Below are 23,661 nucleotides of genomic sequence, written 5' to 3' on the forward strand. Positions count from 1 at the left end.
ATATTGCCGCACCATTGCATGTGGCACGACAACGTTATTTGGTCGCGCCAGCGACGCTGGCAAGGCCAAAAGGTTAGAGCCGTAAAAAAAATTAGAGTGATTATTATTAAAATAATGAATAAAGAAGGATTAAAAATAAAAAAAATCCGAGTTGCGGCGAGCACTTGAGATTAAAATTTAAATTGGTTGGACCGTTTCAATAATGAGCACTGCCGGTGTCCGTGAGGACGTTGGTGGGCCTTGTTAAGCCAGTATGCGTGGCCAGCGCCCAGAGAATAGTGAGGAATTCGCCGCCCCCAACAAGCGCCGCGTAATGCCCACGGAGGAGAGCCGCCTCGGTCGCCGTCGCCGGCGCCAGGTAGACAACGACCTGCGCCCAGAGCTGGGCCAACACCTTCCAGAGCTCCTCCTTGCTGCTCCTCCCCTCCACGAGCTCGCCGATGAGTTTCTTCCCCAGAATGGCTCCGTGCTTGACGACGCTCCCCTCCTCGTCCGTCCCCGTGCCGCAGGGGCCGCCGTCGGCTATCTGGAGCAGCCTGTCCAGCCGGCCACGCTCTTCCATAGCGTAGTAGCCCCAGCACCCTCCCAGCGTCTCCTTGAGATCCTTCACCGCGGTCTTGTACTGGTGCTGCGTCTCGTTGCGGTCGTCCGGCAGCAGCTCCGGGCGGAACGCCACGAGGTAGGCGCAGTACCTGGACAGCACCGTCGCCGTGCGCCAGTGCCCGCCGCCGCCGGCAGCATCCTCTACCTTGGTCTTGTGCGGATGCTTTGCGTCGAAGATGGCGGTGGCGACGTGCCACGTGAGGATCACCCGGACGATGCCATGGCGGCGCACGCACGCCGCGTTAGGCGCGTACTGCCCCGCGAACGCCAACCCGACGTCCCCCCCAAGGCCAAGGGTGACCTCTCCGCCGCTGCGGACAAGCTGTGAAAGATGCTCGACGACGGAGACCTTGACCTCTCTCGGTGCCACCACCGCCTGCGGTGTGAGTGTGACTCGGTGGCAAGCCATCCTTGTCACGTCGTGCTGCATCAGCGGCAGAGGGCGCCGGCGAACCCTTAGCTTCTTGCCCACGTACTGCAGGCACCGGATCACCGAGGCAACGGCGTTGCGGCAGTACTGGCGGCGCGGGTTCTGCCGCGCCAAGGTGCACACAAGCGACACGACGAACCAGTTGGAGAGGAGGAAGACCCCCACCTCGCACACCTCCTCGTAGACGAAGGCAGCGAAGAGGAACAGGGTGATGGAGAGGTCGATGGTGGCCAGCAGCGCCGGCGGCGAGAACAGGACCTTCTGCAGGAGGCACACGACCGTCCTGAGCGTCAGAACGGAGTTTTCTTCCCTGACGCTGCGCCATGTCCACAGCACGTCGCCGTAGCCCGAGGCGACGACGGTCATGAAGCATAGGCAGGCCACCATGATGGGGAACAAGATGTAGTTGACGAGGAAGAAGAAGGGACTCGCGAGGACGATGGGGGCAGAGCTGTAGTAGTATTCGCTGAGGAAGGTGACCTCGTCGGCGATGAGGCGATACACCTCCTCGGGGCCGCCGCCGTCTTCTAGTTCTCCGAGGATGAGGTCCTTGCACGCGGCGATCTCCATTTCGTCGTACGCGGCTCGCGGCCGTGGGTCCTCGAATCTGCGGCGAAGAAGCTTGAAGAGCGCGAAGGAGAGGCAGAGTCTCTTGGCAGACCTGAGTCGTCCGAGTGACGTGTCCAACTCTCCTCTTCCTGGCTCTCTGCAGACGGTGGCCACGGTGGTGACGCCGCTGACGTTGGTGTCAGCCGTGACAATGACGTAGCCGAGAGGCCCGGTCTTCCTCCTGATCTTCTCCTCGCCCTCCACCGCGAACTCGCAGGTCGTCCTCTGGAGGCGGCGATGGTCGTCCCGTCCCCGTCGTCGCCGCTCCAGAATCAGCTGCGTGTAGGCGCCAATGATGTCTGGGTTCCGGCCAGCAGCGAAGGAGCGGCGGATGACCTCGGTGATGACGAACCTCTGCACCATCTTGGCAGCAGCGACGGCCCAGAAGATGCCGAACACCGCCCTCCTGCCGGCGTCCTGGATGCAGGAGAACACGAGGCTGCCCAGCCACACGATATGCGCCGCGTGCACGGCCATGGTCGAGTAGCCGGTCATCGTGCCAGCTTCGGGCACCCACATGGACTCGACTTTCTTGCGGAGGAGCATCCACGTGAGGATCAGCCGCGCGCGCATGGGGAGCTCCGGCGGGCTGATCTCCGCGGCGACCGTGTTCGTGTCCGCGCCGCCGGAGTTCTTGGCCTCCGAGAAGAGGTACGACATGATGGGGAGGAAGAGCGATAGCGCGGTGCACCGGACGACGCGGACGGCAGCGCTGAGGTGCCGGAACATGGTGAGGTTGAAGAAGAGCACCGTGAGCGTGAACATGGCGACGGTGGTGCCGACGATGCTGGCCCGGTTGGTGTTGTCGGTGTATGGGGAGGTGATGTTGTAGATGTAGGCGCTCATCACTCCTGCCCTGCAGTATGTAACGTTACTGCCGAAGTAGGAATCCATGGTTGCTTTCTTTCTTTTCTTGAGCGAAAAATGATACTAGTATTTCTTAAGCCATGCTGCCCATGCATGCACATATAGCATGAGTTGATCGAGTGGATGTTGCTAATATATATAATATAAGGATCGGATTCGAGGAAACCACCTTCGATCCGATCCTTATATGGATATGGAATGGCTTCCAATCCTAGCTATAGATGATGCTTGCTTAAGCGAATCAGACATTTTGCTGGCAAAGTAAAATCCCTATATCTTGGACAGCCTTTTTTAACGAACTTTACACTTTTCTTTTGGACAGCGCGTTTCATATAATAGCATGCGCCTTTATTCGGCGCTAGCTGAATTAACCCCTGAAATCGTTGCTTTCAATGAATTTGCTATATTGTGCAATGTGCGTGTAGAACTTTTAGATAACGAAATTACAAAATTCCAGACTCTTACAGTAAAAAGATTTCACCAACCAAGTTATCATATGAACACATATCGTCGCCAATGAAAAAAAATGTTTTGGTACGTCATGACACCTTATACATCCTCCATAGCGTTCAATAGTTCAGTTGTTATTATTAGCAACATATATGAACATCTGACAGATTGATCCTTGTTGTTGCTACTTGCGCTTTGCAGGTTGCCAAATATATATATACATAGGTAATGCATAATCGTAGTCTTCAAACCTGAGGGAAATACTCTACTGCTCACAATAAATAGGTGACTGTTATACATGACGAGATGGCATAGAAAAAGAACTTTGTTTGGTGTCCCGGCACTGCTGGCCGACGGACATATCACCGAGGACCATAGCGACATGGAGCTGGCGCTACACAAACACTTTGCCGGGGTGTTTGGTTCGGCGGCAAGCGGAGGACGAACCCTGAACTTTGAGACACTCGGGTTCCACCATCTCAACCTGGACGATCAGGACCTGCATTTCAGCGCCGAAGAAGTTTGGACGGCAATCAAGGCACTGCCGAGCGATAGGGCGCCGGGGCCGGACGGCTTCACCGGAGCCTTCTACAAAGCATCATGGCCGGTCATCAGAGATGAGCTCATGGAGGCAGTGCACGCGTTCGAGCTGGGGAACACCAGGAACATGAACCGCCTGAACAATGCACTGATCGTGCTACTACCAAAGAAGGTTGGTGCAAACTGTCCATCGGACTTCAGGCCAATCACGATGATCCACAGCTTTGCAAAGCTGATCTCCAAGTTGCTCTCACTTCGCCTAGCACCTCGACTGGATGAAATGGTGAACAGCAACCAGAATGCATTCATCAGAAGCCGTTCTATCCATGACAACTACAAGTACGTGCAGCGAGCAGCAGTGCTGATCAGGCGGAAGAAAATCCCCATGCTATTGTTGAAGCTTGACATATCCAAGGCATTCGACACCCTCTCTTGGCCTTTCCTGCTGGAGGTACTGCAAGCGCACAGGTTCAGCGATAGATGGTGCGGCTGGATCGAGACGCTATTGAGCACCGCCTCGTCGAGGATACTACTGAATGGCCAGCGAGGACACCCCATCAGGCACCTCTGAGGGGTTCGGCAGGGGGACTCCTTATCCCCGATGCTATTTATAATAGCAATGGACGTCCTCCAAAGACTGTTCAGTAAGGCGGCAAATGACGGTGTGTTGAAGAAGATAGCCCCTTCGGAAATCAAATTCCAATGCAGCATCTATGCCGACGACGCCATTCTCTTTGTACGGCCATCTATCCAGGAGGCAAGGGCAATCAAAGAGATTCTAAGCATTTTCGGACAGACAACAGGGCTGCACACAAACCTAGCCAAGTGCTCAGTCACTGCCATCTACGGAGCCGACGACGTTCTGCCGGAAATTGTGTCCATCCTCGGCTGTCAAGTGCAGACATTTCCAATCAAGTATCTGGGGCTGCCGCTCAGTACCAAATCAATCCCCAAAACACACTACCAGTCACTAGTACAAGCTGTCGACAGGAAGCTACCACCGAGCCACGGTTCGCTAATGGCGAGAAGTGGAAGGTTGGTCTGGGTAAAGTCGGTCCTACGGGCGGTTCCCATCTACGCCATGATGGCAGAAAATCTTCCCACTTGGGCAAGGAAAGAGATCGACGGCATCTGCAGGCGATTCTTTTGGGCCGGGAAGGACCAGTTAGTCAGAGGAAAGTGCATGGTTGCCTGGAAAGCCTGCTGCAGGCCGAAGGAGCTCGGTGGACTTGGGATCAGCGATCTGAAGCTAGCCGGTTTCGCCCTACAAACGCGCTGGCTGTGGCTGCAGAGAACCGATCAAGATCGGGCGTGGAACCAGCTGCCGATCCATACCTCCAAGGAGGTCCAAGCCTTCTTCAGAGCGTCAACCTTCACCAGGCTAGGCTACGGGCGAAACGCTTTGTTCTGGGAAGACCGGTGGATTGACGGGGAGGACGTCGCCACTATCGCCCCATACCTGCACCAGAGAATTTCACGGCGGGTGCGACGCACGCTAATGGTCAGACAAGGCCTCCAGGACAGCACATGGGTGCGCTGCATAAGTGGAGGCCTCTCAGTGCTCGAGCTCACGGATTACCTACATCTCTGGGCAAGCGTTGGGGACATCCATCTTGGCAATGAGCCTGACAGGACCATTTGGCGCTGGACGACAGACGGATGCTACACAGCCAAATCGGCATACGACATGATGCACAGTGGATCCATCAGAATGTCAGGCCATACATTGATCTGGAAAACGTGGGCTCCGCTTCGCATCAAGATCTTTATTTGGCTTGCCATGAAAAGAAGGCACTGGACCGGCGACAGAAGGGCGAGACACGGTCTCGAGGCACATGAGTTATGCTACCTCTGTGACCAAGGACAGGAAACAATAGACCACATCATTGCAGTATGCCCGTTCACCCGTGAGGTATGGTACTATGTCCTGCAAGCGCTTGGGCAGCAAGTTCCACCAGTCTCCCAAACGACGCTCTCCTGGTGGCGCCGATTGCGGTCAGTGTGCACCGGCGATCGGCGAAACGGTATGGACTCCCTCTTCGCCCTCGTCTCCTGGCAACTATGGAAGGAACGGAACGCAAGATGTTTCCGGGAATCGACATCGTCCGTCGGCGACCTACTGCACATCATCAAGAACGAAGCCGACCGATGGATTCAGGCCGGAGCAAGCGGGCTACGTGCGCTAGCGCAGGGCTAGGTCCTTGTCAGGATAGACATGGATTACGGTGGTTGTTTTTTTTCCATAATGTAGCGTCCGCAGGAAACTAACTAACGGCCGGGAATGCAACTCTTGTACTATAAACTCTTTCTTCTAATACAATGATATGCACACTCGTGCGTATTCGAGAAAAAAAAAGTTTTCAAAAAGTAAAAGCCAATCTGCTTCATGTACATGTATTTTCAAATAAAGTAGCATATACTTCTAGAGGTGATGAAGCAAGGAATAAATTAAAGTTGCTAGCTAGAGATTACAAATAAAAATCCATCTGCAGATTACTTGATTAGTGTTAGATTTAGTCCCACCTTACAAGTTGAGTTGAGTGGAAAAGCACAAGAAATAATAAGATAATCTTATTGTTTTCTCGATTTTCTAAAATTTGCCAATGTCTAGCGAATAGTTTGAATTATCAGTAAAAATATTTTCTAAATTAAATCAGTGATCATAGGATATAAATGTTGTTTGATGTATGCATGTTGCTCTGTAATTTTTGCCGTATACTATCACAATACTGAATTGTCTTGAGTGCTAAAAATTTCCTTCAAGGACAAAATAGAACCACCAAGGAAAGTGTAGTTTCCTTGGCGATGCTCATCAACCTCCAAGGAAATATATATTGCTTGAGGGTTGAAGTACCTTGGCGGGTTCTAAGTACCTGCAACGAAATTACTCATTTCCTTGAGTGTTAAGAAAAATTACTATTTTCTTGAGTGTTACTCTTAACCGCTAAAGAAAATAACTATTTTCTTGGGTGTTGTTCTATACTGTCAAGGTAAGTTATCATTTCCATGGGGGTTTATTGAATTTTCTTGGAGGTTGGCTGCCAACAGAATGCTTGTAAGTACTTTGGCATACACTTAAACAAATATGACGTGTGTATTAAGCGCCTATGTCTCGTCCATAAGATTAAAAATTATTTCTATGTTCATTAAGACACATGACATCTAATAAACTTACTAATAGTATCACTTGGGCACATATAACACTTACAGATATATACACAAATATATTACACTTAATAATGTCACTTCATTTTGAAACTCTATTGAGCAAATAGAAAGCTAGCCCATTCATAATATATAAATATGTTAACTAAAACATAACAAACACCAGCCCACTCCTAACAAATATTTTAGGTGAACTAAACATGTTTAAGCGTCACGTATGTTTGATTGTCACATGTGCTAGTCATATATCATTTGTTTTATAATTTAAAGATCTATTTTACCACACATGTTAGTCATACATCATTTCAAGCCTAGATACATTTAATTCTAAAATGCAAATCACAATAACTATGGTTTACATGATTCATATGCGCCCCAACACGATCTTGACATGAACTAGACAAGCTAAGCAATGTTGTCAATGATTTTCAAAGTGATTTGCTATTTTCTAAGATTTGAGTGATTTTCTACATGGTTTTAGAAAGTACACCAACTTGAACGGATTTTCTAAATGGTTTTAGGCCGTGTTTGGTTCCGCCGCTCACGAACGCGCGACCGCGTTTAAGCGAAGCGCCTCCGAGGCCGCGTTTCGGGAAACGCCCGCCCGCGTTTGTTTTCAACCGGCCATCGCGCGTTGGTCGCAGTCCGTTTGGCGGGATTCTCAGCTTGTCTCGATCGTAACGCGCTGATACGCGGAACCAAACACGCCCTTAGAAAGTAACACCAACTTGAACTACACAAAAAAAATCACCCTTTCATATGAGATGGAATCAAGATAAATTTTATATCGAATCTATAAATTTTAAAGAGATCTAAAACTCTGCCGGTTGACAACTTTTAAATTTGAGATGGTTTACAAGTCCAAATATTTAATATAAGTTCTCGGATCAGATATGAGATGATTAACAATGTTGAATGGAGACAAAGTCAACATCAAAGGTGTAGTATTTGACGAGATCTACAACTTTGCAGTCAATGACTTTTTTGTTTACTAGATATATATGCCCGTGCGTTGCACGGAGGTAATAAATTTTTATCGACGTCTATGACGTGGTTTTTGGTTTAGACGAATATATTAAGAAATCTATAAATCTAATTACGTGAACCACATTTCATGATCTTATCACATATATCGTGTATATCTAGTTTATACAAACCAAATTGGTTTTACTATTTTTAATTAGTACGCTATTTGAGTTATTATTATATATATATTCAGAAAATAATAAAAATCTAATAAATATTTTTGCAGTGGGAAGCTTAAAATCTTTCTAAATTCATCAAGATTTTTGTCTCGATGTGGTGTTTTCTTCCACGCGAACCATCGTCCTCTTATTAGGGTGTATCCAGCAACAGGCAAAAATCGCTAGTTGACTCAGCTCTTGTTCGACGAGGTGACAGAGGGAATTATGTGTTTGTGGATGGTTCCGTGGAGATAGAAAACACAAAACAAATCATGTGTAGGACCTACATGTGAGCTCCTCAAATCTCTAGCTGTTGGCGATTTCTGTTGAGGAGGTAACGGATTAGTGGTCTCCGGCTGCACTTGCTCCAAAGTCTCACACCCAAACATGTTTGCTGGAATTGGACGGGGTGGTCTGTCCGTTGCCGGATATCTGGTGGTACTGCACGAAATCGATCTGTGACCCAGCGGATACCGCTGCTGCCGTTGTCCAACTGCACGTAGTAGCCCTTGGCGTGGCGGCGTGCACTGGAGAGCGTGTAGTACTGGCCGCGCTGCGCAGACCCACAGGCAGACAGCCAGAAACGCAAACACGCGCCGGCGAGGATGATAGATGACGATCACGTACTCGGTCGCACGCGGTGGGGATCCCGACGCCGCCGTGGAGCATGTCTGCAGCACCAAGGAGCTGCCCGCGGTCATGCCTCCACAGAGTCGCGAGGTGCTCCTCCACATTCCCGTCTCCACGGCGCGGGAACTTGCGGCGCACCTGGAATACGCCGATGGCGCGGCGGCCGCGCGCTCCACCAACAGCGTGGACGAGGAGCACCGAGGAAAGCTGGAAGCGCAGTGCGCCGGCGCCATCGATCTGATCGGGCTCTGGGTTTGTTTAGCCACGCCCACGCGAGTTGAATGGAGCGCCGGAATTTGCTGGGAAACGCGGAGGCGAGCGGGGCGAAGGGGCCGAGGCCCGAGGGGAGCTTGGGCTCACGTACGTGCGGACTGCGGACTCGTGATTAAGCTGGGGGCAAAGCGATTAGTTTAGCGTCCGACGATGACAATAAGCATTTTTTAGGTGACGAGATCTATAACTTTGCGGTCAATAACTTTTTTTTGTTTAAAATCATTTAGAGTGTCAAATACATATCATAAAATTCGAAATTGTGTAGTTTAAAGTATAACGACAGCTATAGAGTAATAGGTGCTGCTGAGGTACTGCTAGCCTCTTTCACAGCCGTCAGTGGATGCTTTCAAATCCCGGTATTGCACCTTTTTCTTGCATTTTTTCAAAAAATTTAGGATATTTGCGTGTGTACGGACGCGGAGCCTCACGCTAACAAAAGAATCTTTCACCTCATCCGCCTCCTATCCCTCGCTATGCTGTCTTCCCCGAATTCCCTGTCCAAGCCTCACGCTAACAAAAGAATCCTTGTGGTATCATACCACCAACAAGAATCCTTGTGGTGGATCATGGTTGCGGATGTCACTATACAAAAATTAAAGATACAGAGGAGACCGTCAACTGTTCCTTGGTTGGAGACGATGACACTGACACTTTCGTGGTTAGGCTCTTTAGGTTGGTTTTCACAACTCAGTATCAATGATGCCTTGTTACCCTGCAGCTTTCCTATGCATTCTTTTCCTTTTGAAGTTTGAGACCTGTGAAAGCTCTAGTTTGGTTTTGGTTAATTGATGAAACCCTAAGTGCTAACCTAGTTTATCAAAGTGATTATGAGATAGGTAGCACTACTCCAAGTGATGAAGCAATGACGAAGATCATGACAAAGGTGATAGCATGGTGATGATCAAATGTTTGAACTTGGAAAAGAAGAAAGAGAAAAACAAAAGCCTCAAGGCAAATGTATAAAATGTAGGAGCCATTTTGTTTTAGTGATCAAGACACTTAGTGAGTGTGATCACATTTAGGATAGATAGCCGTACTATTAAGATGAGTGAAACTCGTATCGAAATGCGGTTATCAAAGTGCCACTAGATGTTCTAACTCATTGCATATGCATTAAGGATCTAGTGGAGTGCTAACACCCTTGAAAATATTTGTGAAAATATGCTAACACATGTGCACAAGGTGTTTGCAAGGTTGAGATGGGTTTGGGTCCCTCTCTCCCTCCCGCCGAGCTTGCTCGGCGGGATTCGGCGCTTTTGGAAAAATGAAATGTCTATTTTCTATTTGCGCCGGATGCAAAATTCTTGGTGGTTGGCATATTTGAGTAAGGGTGAAGAAGTTAGAGTTGAAATGGAGTTGGTCGAAATGATCCTGGCGTCGGTCTACTGACCGGACGCTGGGTCACTCAGCGACCGGACGCTGAAAGGCTGCGTCCGGTCGAGCTGGCAGAGAGGTCGCCAGTTTCGGTGTTGCACCGGACGCTGGACCTGAGATGCACCGGACGCTGGTTTCTGCGTCCGGTCAAACTGACGGGTCTACACAGTCGCTAGGGTTGAGCACCGGACGCTGGTCTGCGTCCGGTCAAGGTGGACCGGACGCGTTCGGTCGAAAAAACATGCCTCGGGGAGCTTACTGGAAACGACCGGACGTTGGGGCTTCAGCGTCCGGTCAGTTTTACCGGAGCGTCCGGTCAGCTTCGTAGCCGTTGAAATCTGACAAACAACGTTTGAAGCCGGTGACGCGTGGCGTCCATCGGGCGACCGGACGCTGAGGGCCAGCGTCCGGTCGGTATGACCGGAGCGTCCGGTCAGAGCATGTTTTGCCCAGTGAAGGGGTACAACGGCTCTATTTGATGGGGGCTCTATTTATAGCCCCATGACCGGCTCAAGGGATATCTCTTGCACATTTTTATTGACATAACAACCTTGTGAGCTTAGCCAAAGTCCTCCCACTCATCTCCATCATTGATCCATCATCATTGTGAGATTGGGAGAGAATCCAAGTGCATTGCTTGAGTGATTGCATCTAGAGGCACTTGGTATTCGTGTTGCGCTGCGGATTTCGCTTGTTTCTCTTGGTGGTTGCCACCACCTAGACGGTTGGAGCAGCGGTGAAGGATCAGCATGAGTTGGTGATTGTTCATGGCCGCCTTCGGTGATTGTGAGGGGAGTTGTACCTTCCCCGACGGAGTGCCGAAAGGTAACTCTAGTAAATTGCTCGTGTCATTGAGTTACCTCACTTGTGGGTCGGTTCTTGCGGTGTCCTATTGTGTGGACGAGGTTTGTAAAACACCTCTTAGCCGCCGAACCACCAAGTGTTGGTCGACACAACGGGGACTAGCGTGTTGGCAAGCACGTGAACCTCGGGAGAAAAATCGGTTGTCTCTTGTCATTTGCATTCTCCCGGTGATTGGCTTGATCTTCATCTTGTGATTGGTTCATCCCCTACACGGCGGTATAATCACCCTACTTACTTGTTTACATTCTTGCAAACTAGTTGATATAAGCTCTTTAGTGTAATTAGAATTGAGAGCTTGCTTTATTATTTACATTCATCTAGTTGAGCTCTTTGGAGTAGCAAGTTTGTGTGCCTAAGTAATCATTGCAACTAGAATTATTGGATAGGTGGCTTGCAACCCTTGTAGAGCTAGAGCAAGTTTGCATTACGCTATTTGTCATACTAATCAAATTGCTCTAGTTAATTTGTAGATTTTTAAATAGGCTATTCACCCCCTCTCTAGCCATATTAGGACCTTTCAACCTGTTGCCTCATCCAAACATCAACATGGTTTTTCTTTCACTTGTCTATGTTAATAGGAAAATTTTGTTCAGAGATACTGCACAAACATGTAATTTGCTGTTGGACACCGTCAACTCGAAAATTGGCCTAGTACCATTATGAAATTGGATTTCTTTGATGTAACACATTGCGCCTATTATTTAATTTATTTCTCGTAATTGTGGAGAGAGAAGGTGGGAGAAATAACATTTTTGCCATCGTCTTCAACCTCCGGCTGTTCCCGTTCGCACCTTTTCTTCTCCGGCGAGGTCTTCCATGACCAGCAATTTCGTTCATCGTTTTCCCATCCTGGTGTGGCAGAACCTCCTAAGGAATCGGGCCCACGTGCACCTATCGTTGTCTTAACAGACCTCGGATAGCGTTCACGAGTTCCCAACAACTCAACAGGTTTGTCGGGTGTCCTCGGGAAACCCGAATCATCCACGATTCTCTTTTCAAATAGGATCCCAATTACAGACATTGCAGATTACAACAGTTTATTCAAATATATACATCAGAGTAAAGATAGCGGAAGCCTTAAGATAACATAGTTTACAAACCAGTTGTTTTCAAACTTACAATACCATAAGTGTCATACAACCATAGTAGCGGGATAATATTACATTAACTTTATTTATCAAACAAACTAGTGCCTTGTCCAAAGGCCATTCATCATTCCTCATCGTCATTGACTTCAAACACAGACATGCAGCAGGGACCAAAACAAGCCTGCGCATGCGACTCACCTGCAACAAGGGTTAACAAACCCTGAGTACAAAGGTACTCAACAAGACTAACCTGACGTAACGGGGTGTAAGACTTTAGAGATGCAGGGGTTTGGGGCAAGGTAAGGATGTAGCATGATTCAAAAGTTCTTTGCCAAAAGCTTACTATTCTTCATTCTAATTTCAAGTTTTACCCCTAAGTTCTTTTAGTTCATTAACTTAACTAAATTTACATTTCCCATATTCCATTCCTTCTCATTCCATTCTTTTCTCATATTTTAGTAATTCACCAGTCATGCATTGCTTCTATAATGAATTGAGTCTCCATATCCGCGGAAGCACTGATAATTCGAATTGATTTAAGTCCCAGCTGGGGATTCCTTATCACATGACATATGTAGAACTTAATCTTGCATATATCAACCTCGCAACCGGATCCTCCTATACTAAGCCATCTCCACGCCACCCGAGACACAGCACACCTCAAATCCGGCCACATTCTAGCCACGAGGGTACACGCTACTCCCGCCATCTCTCCACTCCCAGTGCGTGGGCATTCATCTTAGTACCGAATTAGCCGAAGTAGGCTTACCAGAGTATGTGACCAGTACTACAAAGTGTCTCGTTTAGAAGATCCACAATGAGTGGCCTTTAAGCGACATAGTCGGCAACATTACCCAAAATTCAAGATAAGTCACCCGACTAGTCTCTAGTTCATTCTACCTTCTTTCTTTCTTTGGCCAGTATGCCATCTTTGATTGTATTGAAACTTTTACTTTGAAAGCCTACCATAAAGCATACTAAGCATTCTACGCCTTTGTAAATGAAAACATCTTCAAGGATGGTAAACAATTAACAAAGAAGTCAATGCATCAAGTAGGTAACATTTGAATTAATCAACTTAATGCAATAAGTAACATAGGTGATAAACTTTTCAAAGTAAACAAGGTAAGGGTTTAATGCATAAACCGGGGCTTGCCTTCGTTGACGATCTTAGGTTCCGGATCAGTATCACGATTACCGAATCCCGTGACAACCGGGGATTCTTCTAGAACTTGCTCAACTAGAATCGTTTCACTCTCAGGTTCTACATGAAATGAGAACATATGCTTTAACATGATGATAATGTAAACATGATGCTTTCACGGTACATGAAATGTAACAACACCCCGAATACGATTTTCCTTCACGGTACAGTTGCAAGCCAATAAAACCAACTTGCAATCCTACCGTCACGAACCACACATGTGACTTGACCAAATGAATCTTGAAACCTTACTAGTCACAAAACATGACCAAAACAAGATTCAACACTAATCAAACACTTAGGGTTTGCTTTTATTTATTTTTGAATTAATTTGGAAATAAGCCCAAAAATGAACTTATTCCAAATGACCTCAAAATTTTATGTAAGCTTCCTTATATCAAATTAGTGTACCAAAACTAATTTCATAATTTTTGGAATTATACAGTGGCCTACAAAAATCATGGAAATTGCATTTATTAATTAATGGACTGAATATTTGAACATTAAAAATATATTCAAATTTTAAGTTTCAAATTTTTAAACCAAACTAGAGCATGTACAGAGGCTACACACAAAATTTCAGAATTTTTGGAGCTATGATTATTTTTCTACAAATTTCCAAAGATTTAGCACTATTCAAAATCAGAAAATACAAAATTTCAGTGTTCTTCTCCTTCCTTCTCACTGACAGGCTGACCCCACCCATCAGCGACTCATACAGCTCACGGCGGCGCTGCCCTCACTGGCCGGCCCCAAAATGCGTCGATGGTGACGCTCCGGTGAGGCAGACCTCACCCAAATGATCTACACACTCCTACGAACCCATCCCCGTCCTTGGAATGGCAGAAGGTACACCGGAGAAGACTCCACGCTGGCCATGGCGGCTCGAGCACGTCGGCTCACGGCGTAACTCCGGCAAGAATGCGGTAGAGTCAAAAGCGAAGTGAACATCATGTTCAGTAGCTCACCACAGTCACGTCGGTGGGCTTGGTGAAGGCGGAGACGGTCTGGAATGGCCTGGTCACGTCGAGGCGATGGTGGCGGAGCTCTGGCCGGGCTCGGGGAAGAAGCTGTTGCGCCGGGCGACTCTGGCCAACTCAAGCAGTGTGAGCAAGTCGTAGAGAAGCGCAAGACTGAGGCGACCGCGTTGGCATAGCTGGGCACGACGGAGACTGCTCGACGATGGCTACGGCGAGCGACGGAGCTAGCTGGCGGCGGAGCAGAGCAGAGGAGAAAAACGGAGATGACGGCGGCGACTGTTGCTATTTATAGCCAGGAAGGGACTGCCCGGTGACGACAGCGCACGGACGGACCCGCCACGGCGAGGAAGCAGCAAAATTTGATCGGCGGCGACATCTGCGTGGCGCCGGCGGCAAGCAGAGAGGTGGATTTTGATTTTTGAACTATTTACAGAACTACCACTGAGTCTATTTTTCAAATTACTCTCAAATTTTCAAAAGAAGTTGAAAATCTCCAAAAATGAAAGTTGTTCAATTTTTCAAACTCTACAACTTTGCTTCTAGGAATATTTTTAAATTTTGCCTCCATTTTGAAATTTGAATTTGGGGTGCATTTGAGCATTTGAATCATTTCAAAATTACTCCAAATTTTATATGTAAACTTGAAAAACTTTGAATACCAAAGTTGATCTACATAAAATAATCTTCAACTTGGCTTTTTGCCTCAACCCCAAATTCCACATGGATTTTGAATTAGTCAAAAGGGGGCAAAAAGGACTTTTATAATTTGAATTTGAATTCAAATTTGATTTGTCTTCCTTTTACTTAAATTTTGATTTTTGACCAGTAACATGGCCCATTAGGGTTATTTGAGTCAAATGACACATGACCTCACATGATCACATGAATTTTGACTCTTGTAGTCATGATCTTTATTTAGGATTTTGAATCACATCACATGAAATAACAACATTGTGAAATAAACCTTATTTAGTGAATGCATTCAAAACTTTATACTATATGAATGCTTTGCAATGCATATGATGACATGTCAAATTTTAGTGCTAGGTCAAAACACCAGAGGTGTTACACCTGGCAGGCGCGCTGTTTCCGCTCCTGAGAAGAGCAGCCACGCCACCTCGGCCCTCTCCCTCGCACCGTCGCCGCGCAGCCCCGCTGCCCCTTGCCTAGCGCCGCATGGGAGCAGTGCCCCCGGGCGCTCCCTACAACGCCGCCACCGGCGACCACCTTGGCCCCGGCCTCTGGCCCTCCATGCCGCCGCCAGTACCTGCTCCGCTCAAGCTGCGCGCCCTAGCCGCCACAGCCGCCGCGATTCTGTTGCCAGCCGCGACTCGGAACCGCCCCCGCGGGGTCTGCCATGCAGAGCCGGGCGAGGTCGGCGTCGTGGCACATGAGCAGGAGCTTCCTCCCGTCGCCGAGCGGGGTCGGGGACGACGCTAGCACGGCCCACGCTGACTCGTCCATGGGCCAAGCGTCCTCGAACACGAGCAGCGACGGCCCCCGCCCCGCTACGGCGGCGAACCGCGGCTCGGCGAGGATGCGGCGCACGCCGGCGAGGTACTCTGGCCCGCCGCTCTCCCACAGGTACTGCATCGGCAGGCCGCCCGCACGCACCACGTCGGGTGTCTCGAACCACTCGATGCGCGCGAAGTGGCCGCCGGAGCCGCCCCCTTCATGGATCGGAGACGAGTGGCGCCTCCCTGCGGCCTAGCATCGTCGCCGTGGGCTCCTACCGCCGGTCGGCGAGCCCAGCCGCCCCTATCCCCCATCCATGCCCAGAGCGTGCCCCGCCCCCTGTGCAGGTGGCCATCCATGGCCGCCCATCTGAAGGTGGAAGACGACCACAATCACAGTGAACAGTATAGGTTGAAGAAGAGCAAAAATGTCATTTCTCTCACCACCTCTGTCCGCGAATACAAGAAATGAATAAAATAATGGCCATAGTGTGTTACGGCAAAGAATCTTAATTTCATAATGGTACTGGGCTAATTTTCGAGTTGGCGGAGTCCAACAGCAAATTGCACGTTTGTGCAAAATTTCCCATGTTAAGACTGTCTCCAACGGTGATCACTCAAACCCAACACCCATTTAGTAGTTTGGGGCGCCAACAGTAAAAAAGGGCTTCACCCATTTTCTCCCTTCTCCAACAACCACAGGCGACCCATTCTTCCTCTTCTCCGTCGGCGGTGTGGGCTTCGGAGCGGCGGCAGCGGCCGCACGCCTGCGACCAGGGCACTAGGAGCAGCGGCGGTGCCCGCACGCCTGCGGCCTGCAGGGCTAGGCAGGACCAGATCCACACAGTGCGCCGGCGGCATCTCCGGCGAGCACAGGCTCCGCGCGGCTCCTCCGGCGAGCACGGGCTCCGGCGGCTCCTCCGACGCGGGCCTGCTGCTCCTCTCCACGCCGGCCGCACCCATGCCCCACCCCGCTCCTCGCCTCGACCCGCTCCCCGTCTCGCCCACCGGCTGCGGACTCGCCTGGAAGCACCGGCGGCTCGCCATAGCGGGCTCGCCTCGCCGAGCTGACCGCGCCGTCGAGGGCCGCGCTGTCGACCAGGGAGGTGGAGGGGGAGGCCACCGCGCGTCGACCAGGGAGGAGGAGGGGTCGGCCGCTCGCCTCGCCGCCGGCCGCTCCACGCTGCGGGGCCCACCGCTACGGGCACGCCAGAGGTTTGCGTCGTCGTTCAACGATGACGCTTTTTTGCGTTTCGGTGCAGCAGGGGCGCAAAATGCGTAGCCTCTTTGGGTCTTCTGTTGGAGAGGTTTTTGGTTACCTAAATACACTGTGCACGCTGCATTTTGGGTTTGGGTTGCTTTGTTGGAGATAGCCTAATATCACGAGTTCACCACGTACATATGTACCTTTGACGTTCCGCGATTGTGAAATGTTGTGGTGGTTTGAGTTATCAGCGTATGGAGGGCTGATGATTTTGCAGTTTCAAATCACCATCTTCTTCAGATTTCCCCAACAGCGCCAATGTAATTGGTAACCATACTGAGGTTTGAAACACTGATGTAAATAGAGCTAGTACTTTAGCTACTAAATAACAGGTTACAGCTACGAAACTCGGTAACAAAGTATACACCAATGGCTATCTTGGTTATTGCAACGTGGCAGGAGGAGTGCCACATTCTGTGTTTTGCTAGGTACTATTTGGAAGAACAAGAACAGCAGCAGCCATCACTAGCTCAACGCCTCGATTTGCGTGGGACGCCACATCGTCTTCCTGACGCAGAGCAGCCCCTGCCCCTGCTTGGACACGGTCATCCTGACCTCCCAGTGCAACGATCTCGCAATGCTCTGCACCTCCTCGACCGTCGCCTTTTCGTCGCGGACGATGAGCTTCCCCTCCGGCCTCAGGATCCGGTCCACCTCGGCGATCACCGGCAGCAGCTTGCACCTGCAGCAGGGACGAGACGAGAGGATCGGAATCCATATGGGGCCATGGCTCGGCTGTATGATCTGATGGAGCTCTCAGTCACTCACCTGCTCTTCAGCTTGGAGAAGAGGTGGTCGGCGTGGACGAGGTCGTACGTCCTCGGGTAGGTGCTGAAGGACTCGCACCAGTCATGGTACATCCCGAACAGCCCGCGCTCGTAGATGATTGGCAGCGTGTCCGGCGAGTCCACGGTCACCACGTTCATCACCCACACCTTCATGTCCCGCAGCGCCGCCGCGAACCTGCCGAAGACAAGACGGCCGGAGACGATGACGGTGAGAATGATCCATGGAGCATGCTGCACGCACGAGTACTCAAAGACGATGTCTCCTACGCTACGCACCCTCCGTAGACGGCTCTCATGTCCATGACGTTCCGGACGTTCTTCCAGTCGATGCCCATGCCGTGGAGGTACGAGTTGTCGACCACCTTCCGCCAGTGCTCCTGGTCCGCGGCGAAGTCAGCGGGCGCGGGCTTGCCGTAGACTCCCACCTGGTCGGCGCTCAGCCAGTAGGGCGCCGTCGCCTGCCGCTCGGGCCACTGCGCCGGCCACCGCGAGCCGCGCGCGGACGCGTCGGTGGGCACCCGGTGCATGCACGGCCGCAGGGTGACGTTCCACGCAGCGTCCAGGTCGTCGGAGGCCCCGCACAGCGGCGGATCCGCGCGCGCCCTCGCGTCGTAGCACTCGTTGCTCGTCGGCTTCTTGAACACCACCATGGCGGTCTGGTCCACCGTGTCGCTCGTCTTCTTCACCATCTCCCAGCACATGGACTTGGTGAGCGCCGCCATCGCTGTTGCAAACAGGAACGGGATCATGGAAACAACTCAAGAAGGTATGGATTGGAAGCAGCAAGCAGGTAACCATGTAACCCACCGTGCCAGATCTCGACGTCCTCCGGGACCTTCCGGTACACGGGCGTCGCAGACCACACGAAGAGGCCGCCGGGCCGGAGGAGGCGGTTCACCTCGAGCAGCAGCGTGCCGCCCTCAATGTGCCACGGCACCCGGCACCGGGCGCAGTGGATGACGTCGAAGGCGTTACCGGGGAAGGGGAGCCGCTTGGTGCCCATGACGGCGGAGACGGCCGGGATGCCGCGCTCCAGCGCGAACTGCACCTGCGCCTCGTGCTCGTCCTTGGGCGCGAACGACATGGTCAGCGCGTCCTTGTCGAACAGGAAGCCGCCGAAGCTGGCGACGCCGCAGCCGACGTCGAGCACCACGCGGCTGCGCCGGCCCCACGCCACCTCCGGGAGCGCCTCCTCGATCACCTCGATGTAGTGCAGCGCGCCGTTCTTGAACTGCGTGCCTCCGCCGGGGAACGTCAGGTGCTCGCCGGAGACCTTCACCCAGTTCTGGTGCCCCTTGTAGGACGCCAGCATCGTGTGCGGCACGTTGTGGTACCAGATCTTGTCGCGGCTGTACGGCCACGGGATCGGGTGCCGGTAGCCCTCTGGGAGCGGCACCAGGCAGGACGGCGCGTCGGCGGGGCAGTGCCGCTCCCGGTGCTCGTAGTGCTTGTTGCTCTTGAGCTTCTTGATGGCCGCCTCGTTGTCCAGGCACGGGATGTAGTCCGCGCCGGTGCTCGCGTTGCAGAGCTTCCAGGTGTGGCTGTACGTGTCCTCCACCGCCGCCGTCTCGCCGGAGGCGGCGCCCTGGTCCTTGCTCTCCTTCTTATTCTTGTTCTTGTTCTTGCCTGCGCGCGCTTTCTTCTCCTCGCTCGATTCCGCCGCCTGGGTCGGGAACGCGCCGTTCTCTGCCACCGCCGACGCCGTCTCGTTCAGCAACTCCGCCTGCCCGCTCGGCAGCAGGTCTCCTTCTCCAGCCGCCGGTTTCTTCTCTTCGGTTGTGGCGCTGCTGTTCATTCCGTAGCTGTCTTCAGTGATCTTGCTATCGTTGACGCCATCATCCGCTGCTGCAAATGCCATGGTCTCGGCCGCGACGTTCTGGCCTCCGGAAGTTGCGTTATTTGATGCCGCGCCGGTGCTCGCGTCGTCGTCCGTGCTTTCCACCTTGTCGCCGCTGGCAGTTTCATCAGAGCTCTTCTCAGCGACATTCCCATCTTCTTTCACGGGCAGTGCGCCGTCCATACTGCCATTCATGTCGTCGAAGCTCCTCTGGTTCTTGGCCGTGCCGTCGTCGCCACCAACGGTCTCGTTCGACTCTGTCGGTGTCTCCTTGGTGCTGTTGTTAGCCTGGCCGCCGGCGTTGTTATCTTCAGTGGTGGATGCCTCCTCCTGGACAGTGTTGTCAGCCTGAGCGCCGGTGCTCTTGTCGTCAGTGGACGCCTCCTCTTCGCTCTTGTCAACCTGGCCGCCGGTTTCGTTCGTGCTCTTGTCGGTGTTCTTCTCGTCTTGATCCCGTCCGCTTGTGGTGGTGGTGGTGTTGTTGCTGCCATCGATGGCCGTCTGCTCGGCGCTCTGCTCGACTTTTTTGTCGGGGTCCTCCGGCTTCGCCACCTCGCCGCCCTCCGTCTTGCCGTTCTCGTCGGAGAAAGTCTGGTTCTTGGACGGTGTGTCGCCGTCGGCAACGATGCCGCCGGCAGGCTCGCCGGAGTCCTCCATGTCCGTGCCTCTGGCGGTGCTGTTGGCTGTCGCGTCCGTTCTCCCCGCGACGTCGCTCTGGTTGACGTCGTTGCCGACAGTAGTGACAGGTTCTGTCGTCTGCGCGGCGCCAGCGCCGTCGTCCTTGTTGTTGCCGGTGCCCTCATCAGTGTCATCCTTCGTCTGCGAAGCGTCGCCACCGCTGCCATCATCTTTGTTGCCGGTGTCTCCGGCGTCCTCCTTCGTCTGCGACGCGTCCCCACCGCTGCCATCATCTTTCTTGCTGATGTCCCCATTCTCCTCCGTCGACTGCGTGCCGCCGCCTCCTTCGCCAACGCTGCCATCATCTTTCTTGCCGGTGTCCCCACTCTCCTCGGTCGCCTGCGTGCCGCCGCCGCCGCCAGCGCCGACCCCTTCGCCACCGGCGACGTCATCTTTCCTGCCAGTGTCCGCCACCTCGTCTCTCGTCTGCGCGACGTCGACGGACCCGTCCTGGTCCTTAGCGCCCGAGCTGTTCTCGGGCGACACGGTGACCGCGATGTTGTTGGACGACGCCATCATCCATGCGGCGACGAGGCACAGCGCCACGAAGACGACGATGGTCGCCGACGAGCAGAACGACGACGGCGGCGGCGGCCTCCGGGCGGCGCCGGCGGCGGCGCCCCCGCCGTCAAGCCTCTGGTAGCGATCCCGTTTGAACAACGGCATCTCTGGATTTCCCTTTCTGCTAGCTCATGCAGCGCGGGCTCACACTCTCTGCAGAGGAATTCATGCAACAAGGATGGCGAAATGTCAGAAATTCAGAAATTGTGATGTCCAGAACGAACAAAAATAGGAAAGAAAGAAATCTCTGAGTCAGATCTCCGATATCTAGCTGCGTGCAGTGCACAATGTGTAATAATCTGAACAAGTGATAAACACACACATGCAGTTTGCAGAGTGATTCAAAATTCGAAATTAAAACGCGAAATCTGAGCACTGCAACGTCAATGAAACCTGAAATAAAATTGGGCCAGCAAGCAAGGATCAAGAAACATCACCAGGTCGAGAAGCAGCGGCTCCGGGAAATGACGGCGAAACGCTGAGATGAAGAAGATGGCCTCTCGATCTAATTTGCAGCACCAAACATATGCTATGCCGCTGCCCCAACAGAGCGATGGTGGGACGGATCCGAGGTTCTTCAATTCCTCCTCGAAGTGGTCGGAGAAGTGGGGAAGGTGGTGAGCATGCAGTGCAGCAACCTCAAATCTACCCTCTTTCTATTTCCCAGCGACACGCAACCGGCCATGCAGGCGCCGATCTGAAGCTTCTTTTATTGGCGATCGAGCTTGGATGGAGGGGAGGGGATGCGAGGTAGCGGCAAGTGAGGAGAAATGGGGGCGACCACGAGCGTCAGTCCCCGGTTTTATGGCGCCACCTCGCCATGCGTGCAAACGCCAGAGGGGTAGCATTTGCATATGTACTTTGATCTTGCCAAATCGTGATGTTCACAAAAATATGGTCAGATATGGCCTCTTTATTTGCATTGCAGTTTGGCAAGAATATGGAATTTGTTGCTCGCTGCATTTTTTTTAAACGAGCTCGCTGCGGTCCTAAATATAAATCACTAACACATGGATGCATTCTATGATTCAGCATTCTTTTTCCCCTAATTACACGCAACACAAATAGACATGTACTACCCTATGAAAGCACATATGTCAATCCTACCCTATGAACATATCTGAAAGACTAAAGCACGTTTAGAAGTTGACGAAATCAATATAGGTGTCTTGCTATTGACGAATATGTTATCTACCATTTAAAAATAGCACCGTTAATTCATGGACTCCCACGAACATGAGCACACAATCTAACCTGGCTATCCTTAGAAGGGCCTCGGAAAGATTGAGCCAACACACCTCGAAGTTGATGGCGTCAATATAAGCGCCTCACTATCGATAGTCGCATTATCTACTACTTAAAGAATAACACAGTTAGTTTTTAGAATAAATTCATGAAAATTCAAGCATTCATGCTAAGTCAAGAACTTAAACCTGAGTGGACATATTCCACCATAAGAAACCTAACCAGCTAAACTATCTGTAGGATATATTATTTGAATCGAAATCGCATATATTGTTTTTTTATTGAAGACAACTATTTTAATTGCTTTATTTGTTGTTGTTACCGTTGTTGCTTAGATCCTTTTAGGGTTTGTTGCTTGACTCTTCTATCTGATTCTTATAAAAAATATAAAGAGTGCATATCATGTAAATAGTACTCTCTTTCAAATTGTAAGTTGTTTTGTTTTTTTAGATATATAGTAAAAGCTATGTATTTAGATATAGTGTGTATCTAGATACATAATAAAAGTTATATATTTAGAAAAGATAGAACGACTTGCAATTTCAGACAGGAAATGGTGTATGATTTTTTGTTTAGCCACTGATGATCATAGTTACAAAAGAGTAATTTATTAGGAGAAAATTAAATAGACTTTTGGTACCATTAGAAGTAGCGTTTTGTACTTCTTCATGTTTACCATGTCACGATTTGGCCAAACTCGAGTTATTTTACTTTTTTTAAAAAAGTAGGATACTTCGAAGGACGATTTCGGCTCCAAATTAAGCAAGGGGTTATAGAACCGAAAAGATTGTGATATTTAGATTTATTCTAAATTATAAGTTGTTTTAGTTTTTGTAGATAGTATACATTGTTTTTCTATATGTCTAAACATATGCTATCTCTCTATATAAAATAAAGATATGTACCTAGAAAAGTCCAAACGACTTATAATTTGGAATAAAGCGAGTAGCTTTTATGAGCTACTATCTAGCTCCAATAATTTACTTTAAATCGCTAAGCTGATGAACAAGATTTTGCAGTTCACCAATGCTTGAACGCAGTGGCAAAACTAGAGCGGAATTGAGGGGGTGCGACTATAAAAGAAGTGATAAAGAAATTTAATAAAATGCGTAACATTACTATGTCCAAAAAGCGTTGATATAGACAATATATCATTCCTATGGCAAGGCCTAATAATCCAATAAGAAAATTTAGGATTCTATCTCTCATAATAAAAAAAAGAGTCCGTCTACTTAACAAACGGTTGTTTTGTTGTCATTCAATAACCGGTTGTTTCAAAGGGAAGAAACAACCAAAAAAAGACAATAAAAAGGTTGTTTTGTTGTCTTTTAGTAACCGGTTATTCCAAAGCCAAATAACAACCAGATTTCAGGCTTGCTGCCAAACGGGTGTTTCAACGGCAAAAAAAAACATCCAAAAAGTGAACAAGCAGAAAATATAAATGTAAGAAAACAAAAAAAGGTTGAACAAGGAAGAATACTTACAACTATTCGAAACTTAATATAATGTACACCAAAACTAACAAACTGAAAAGAAACCTGCCAATGAAATTAAAAAGCACAGTTTAGTGTAA

The 23,661-nt window shown here is 50.2% G+C and overlaps 1 protein-coding gene across 2 annotated transcripts; it reads right to left on the reverse strand.

Moving 5' to 3' along the window:
* Positions 1-17,205: 17,205 nt before the first annotated feature.
* On the reverse strand, positions 17,206-23,588 carry LOC136507959 (probable methyltransferase PMT24). Of its 2 annotated transcripts, none has more exons than XM_066502548.1 (5): positions 23,573-23,588; positions 18,575-20,996; positions 18,044-18,491; positions 17,748-17,942; positions 17,206-17,661 (listed from the first exon to the last, which is right to left on the reverse strand). In XM_066502548.1, the coding sequence occupies exons 2-5, from the start codon at positions 20,946-20,948 to the stop codon at positions 17,445-17,447; spliced, it is 3,234 nt and encodes a 1,077-aa protein (XP_066358645.1). In that variant the 5' UTR covers positions 20,949-20,996; positions 23,573-23,588; the 3' UTR covers positions 17,206-17,444. The 2 variants fall into 2 exon arrangements, with proteins under 2 accessions (XP_066358645.1, XP_066358644.1); XM_066502547.1 differs by lacking the exon at positions 23,573-23,588 and adding an exon at positions 21,281-21,593.
* Positions 23,589-23,661: the final 73 nt, after the last annotated feature.

This window comes from Miscanthus floridulus, chromosome 15, assembly GCF_019320115.1.
Source record: "Miscanthus floridulus cultivar M001 chromosome 15, ASM1932011v1, whole genome shotgun sequence".
Lineage (NCBI taxonomy): Eukaryota > Viridiplantae > Streptophyta > Magnoliopsida > Poales > Poaceae > Miscanthus > Miscanthus floridulus.

Coding starts and splice junctions, on each gene's coding strand:
- LOC136507959 (XM_066502548.1), bottom strand. CDS start 20,948: ATGCCGTTGTTCAAACGGGATCGCTACCAGAGGCTTGACGGCGGGGGC. Junction 17,943..18,043: donor ATGAGAGCCGTCTACGGAGG/GTGCGTAGCGTA, acceptor TGTCTTCGGCAG/GTTCGCGGCGGCGCTGCGGG. Junction 17,662..17,747: donor TTCTCCAAGCTGAAGAGCAG/GTGAGTGACTGA, acceptor TCCCTGCTGCAG/GTGCAAGCTGCTGCCGGTGA.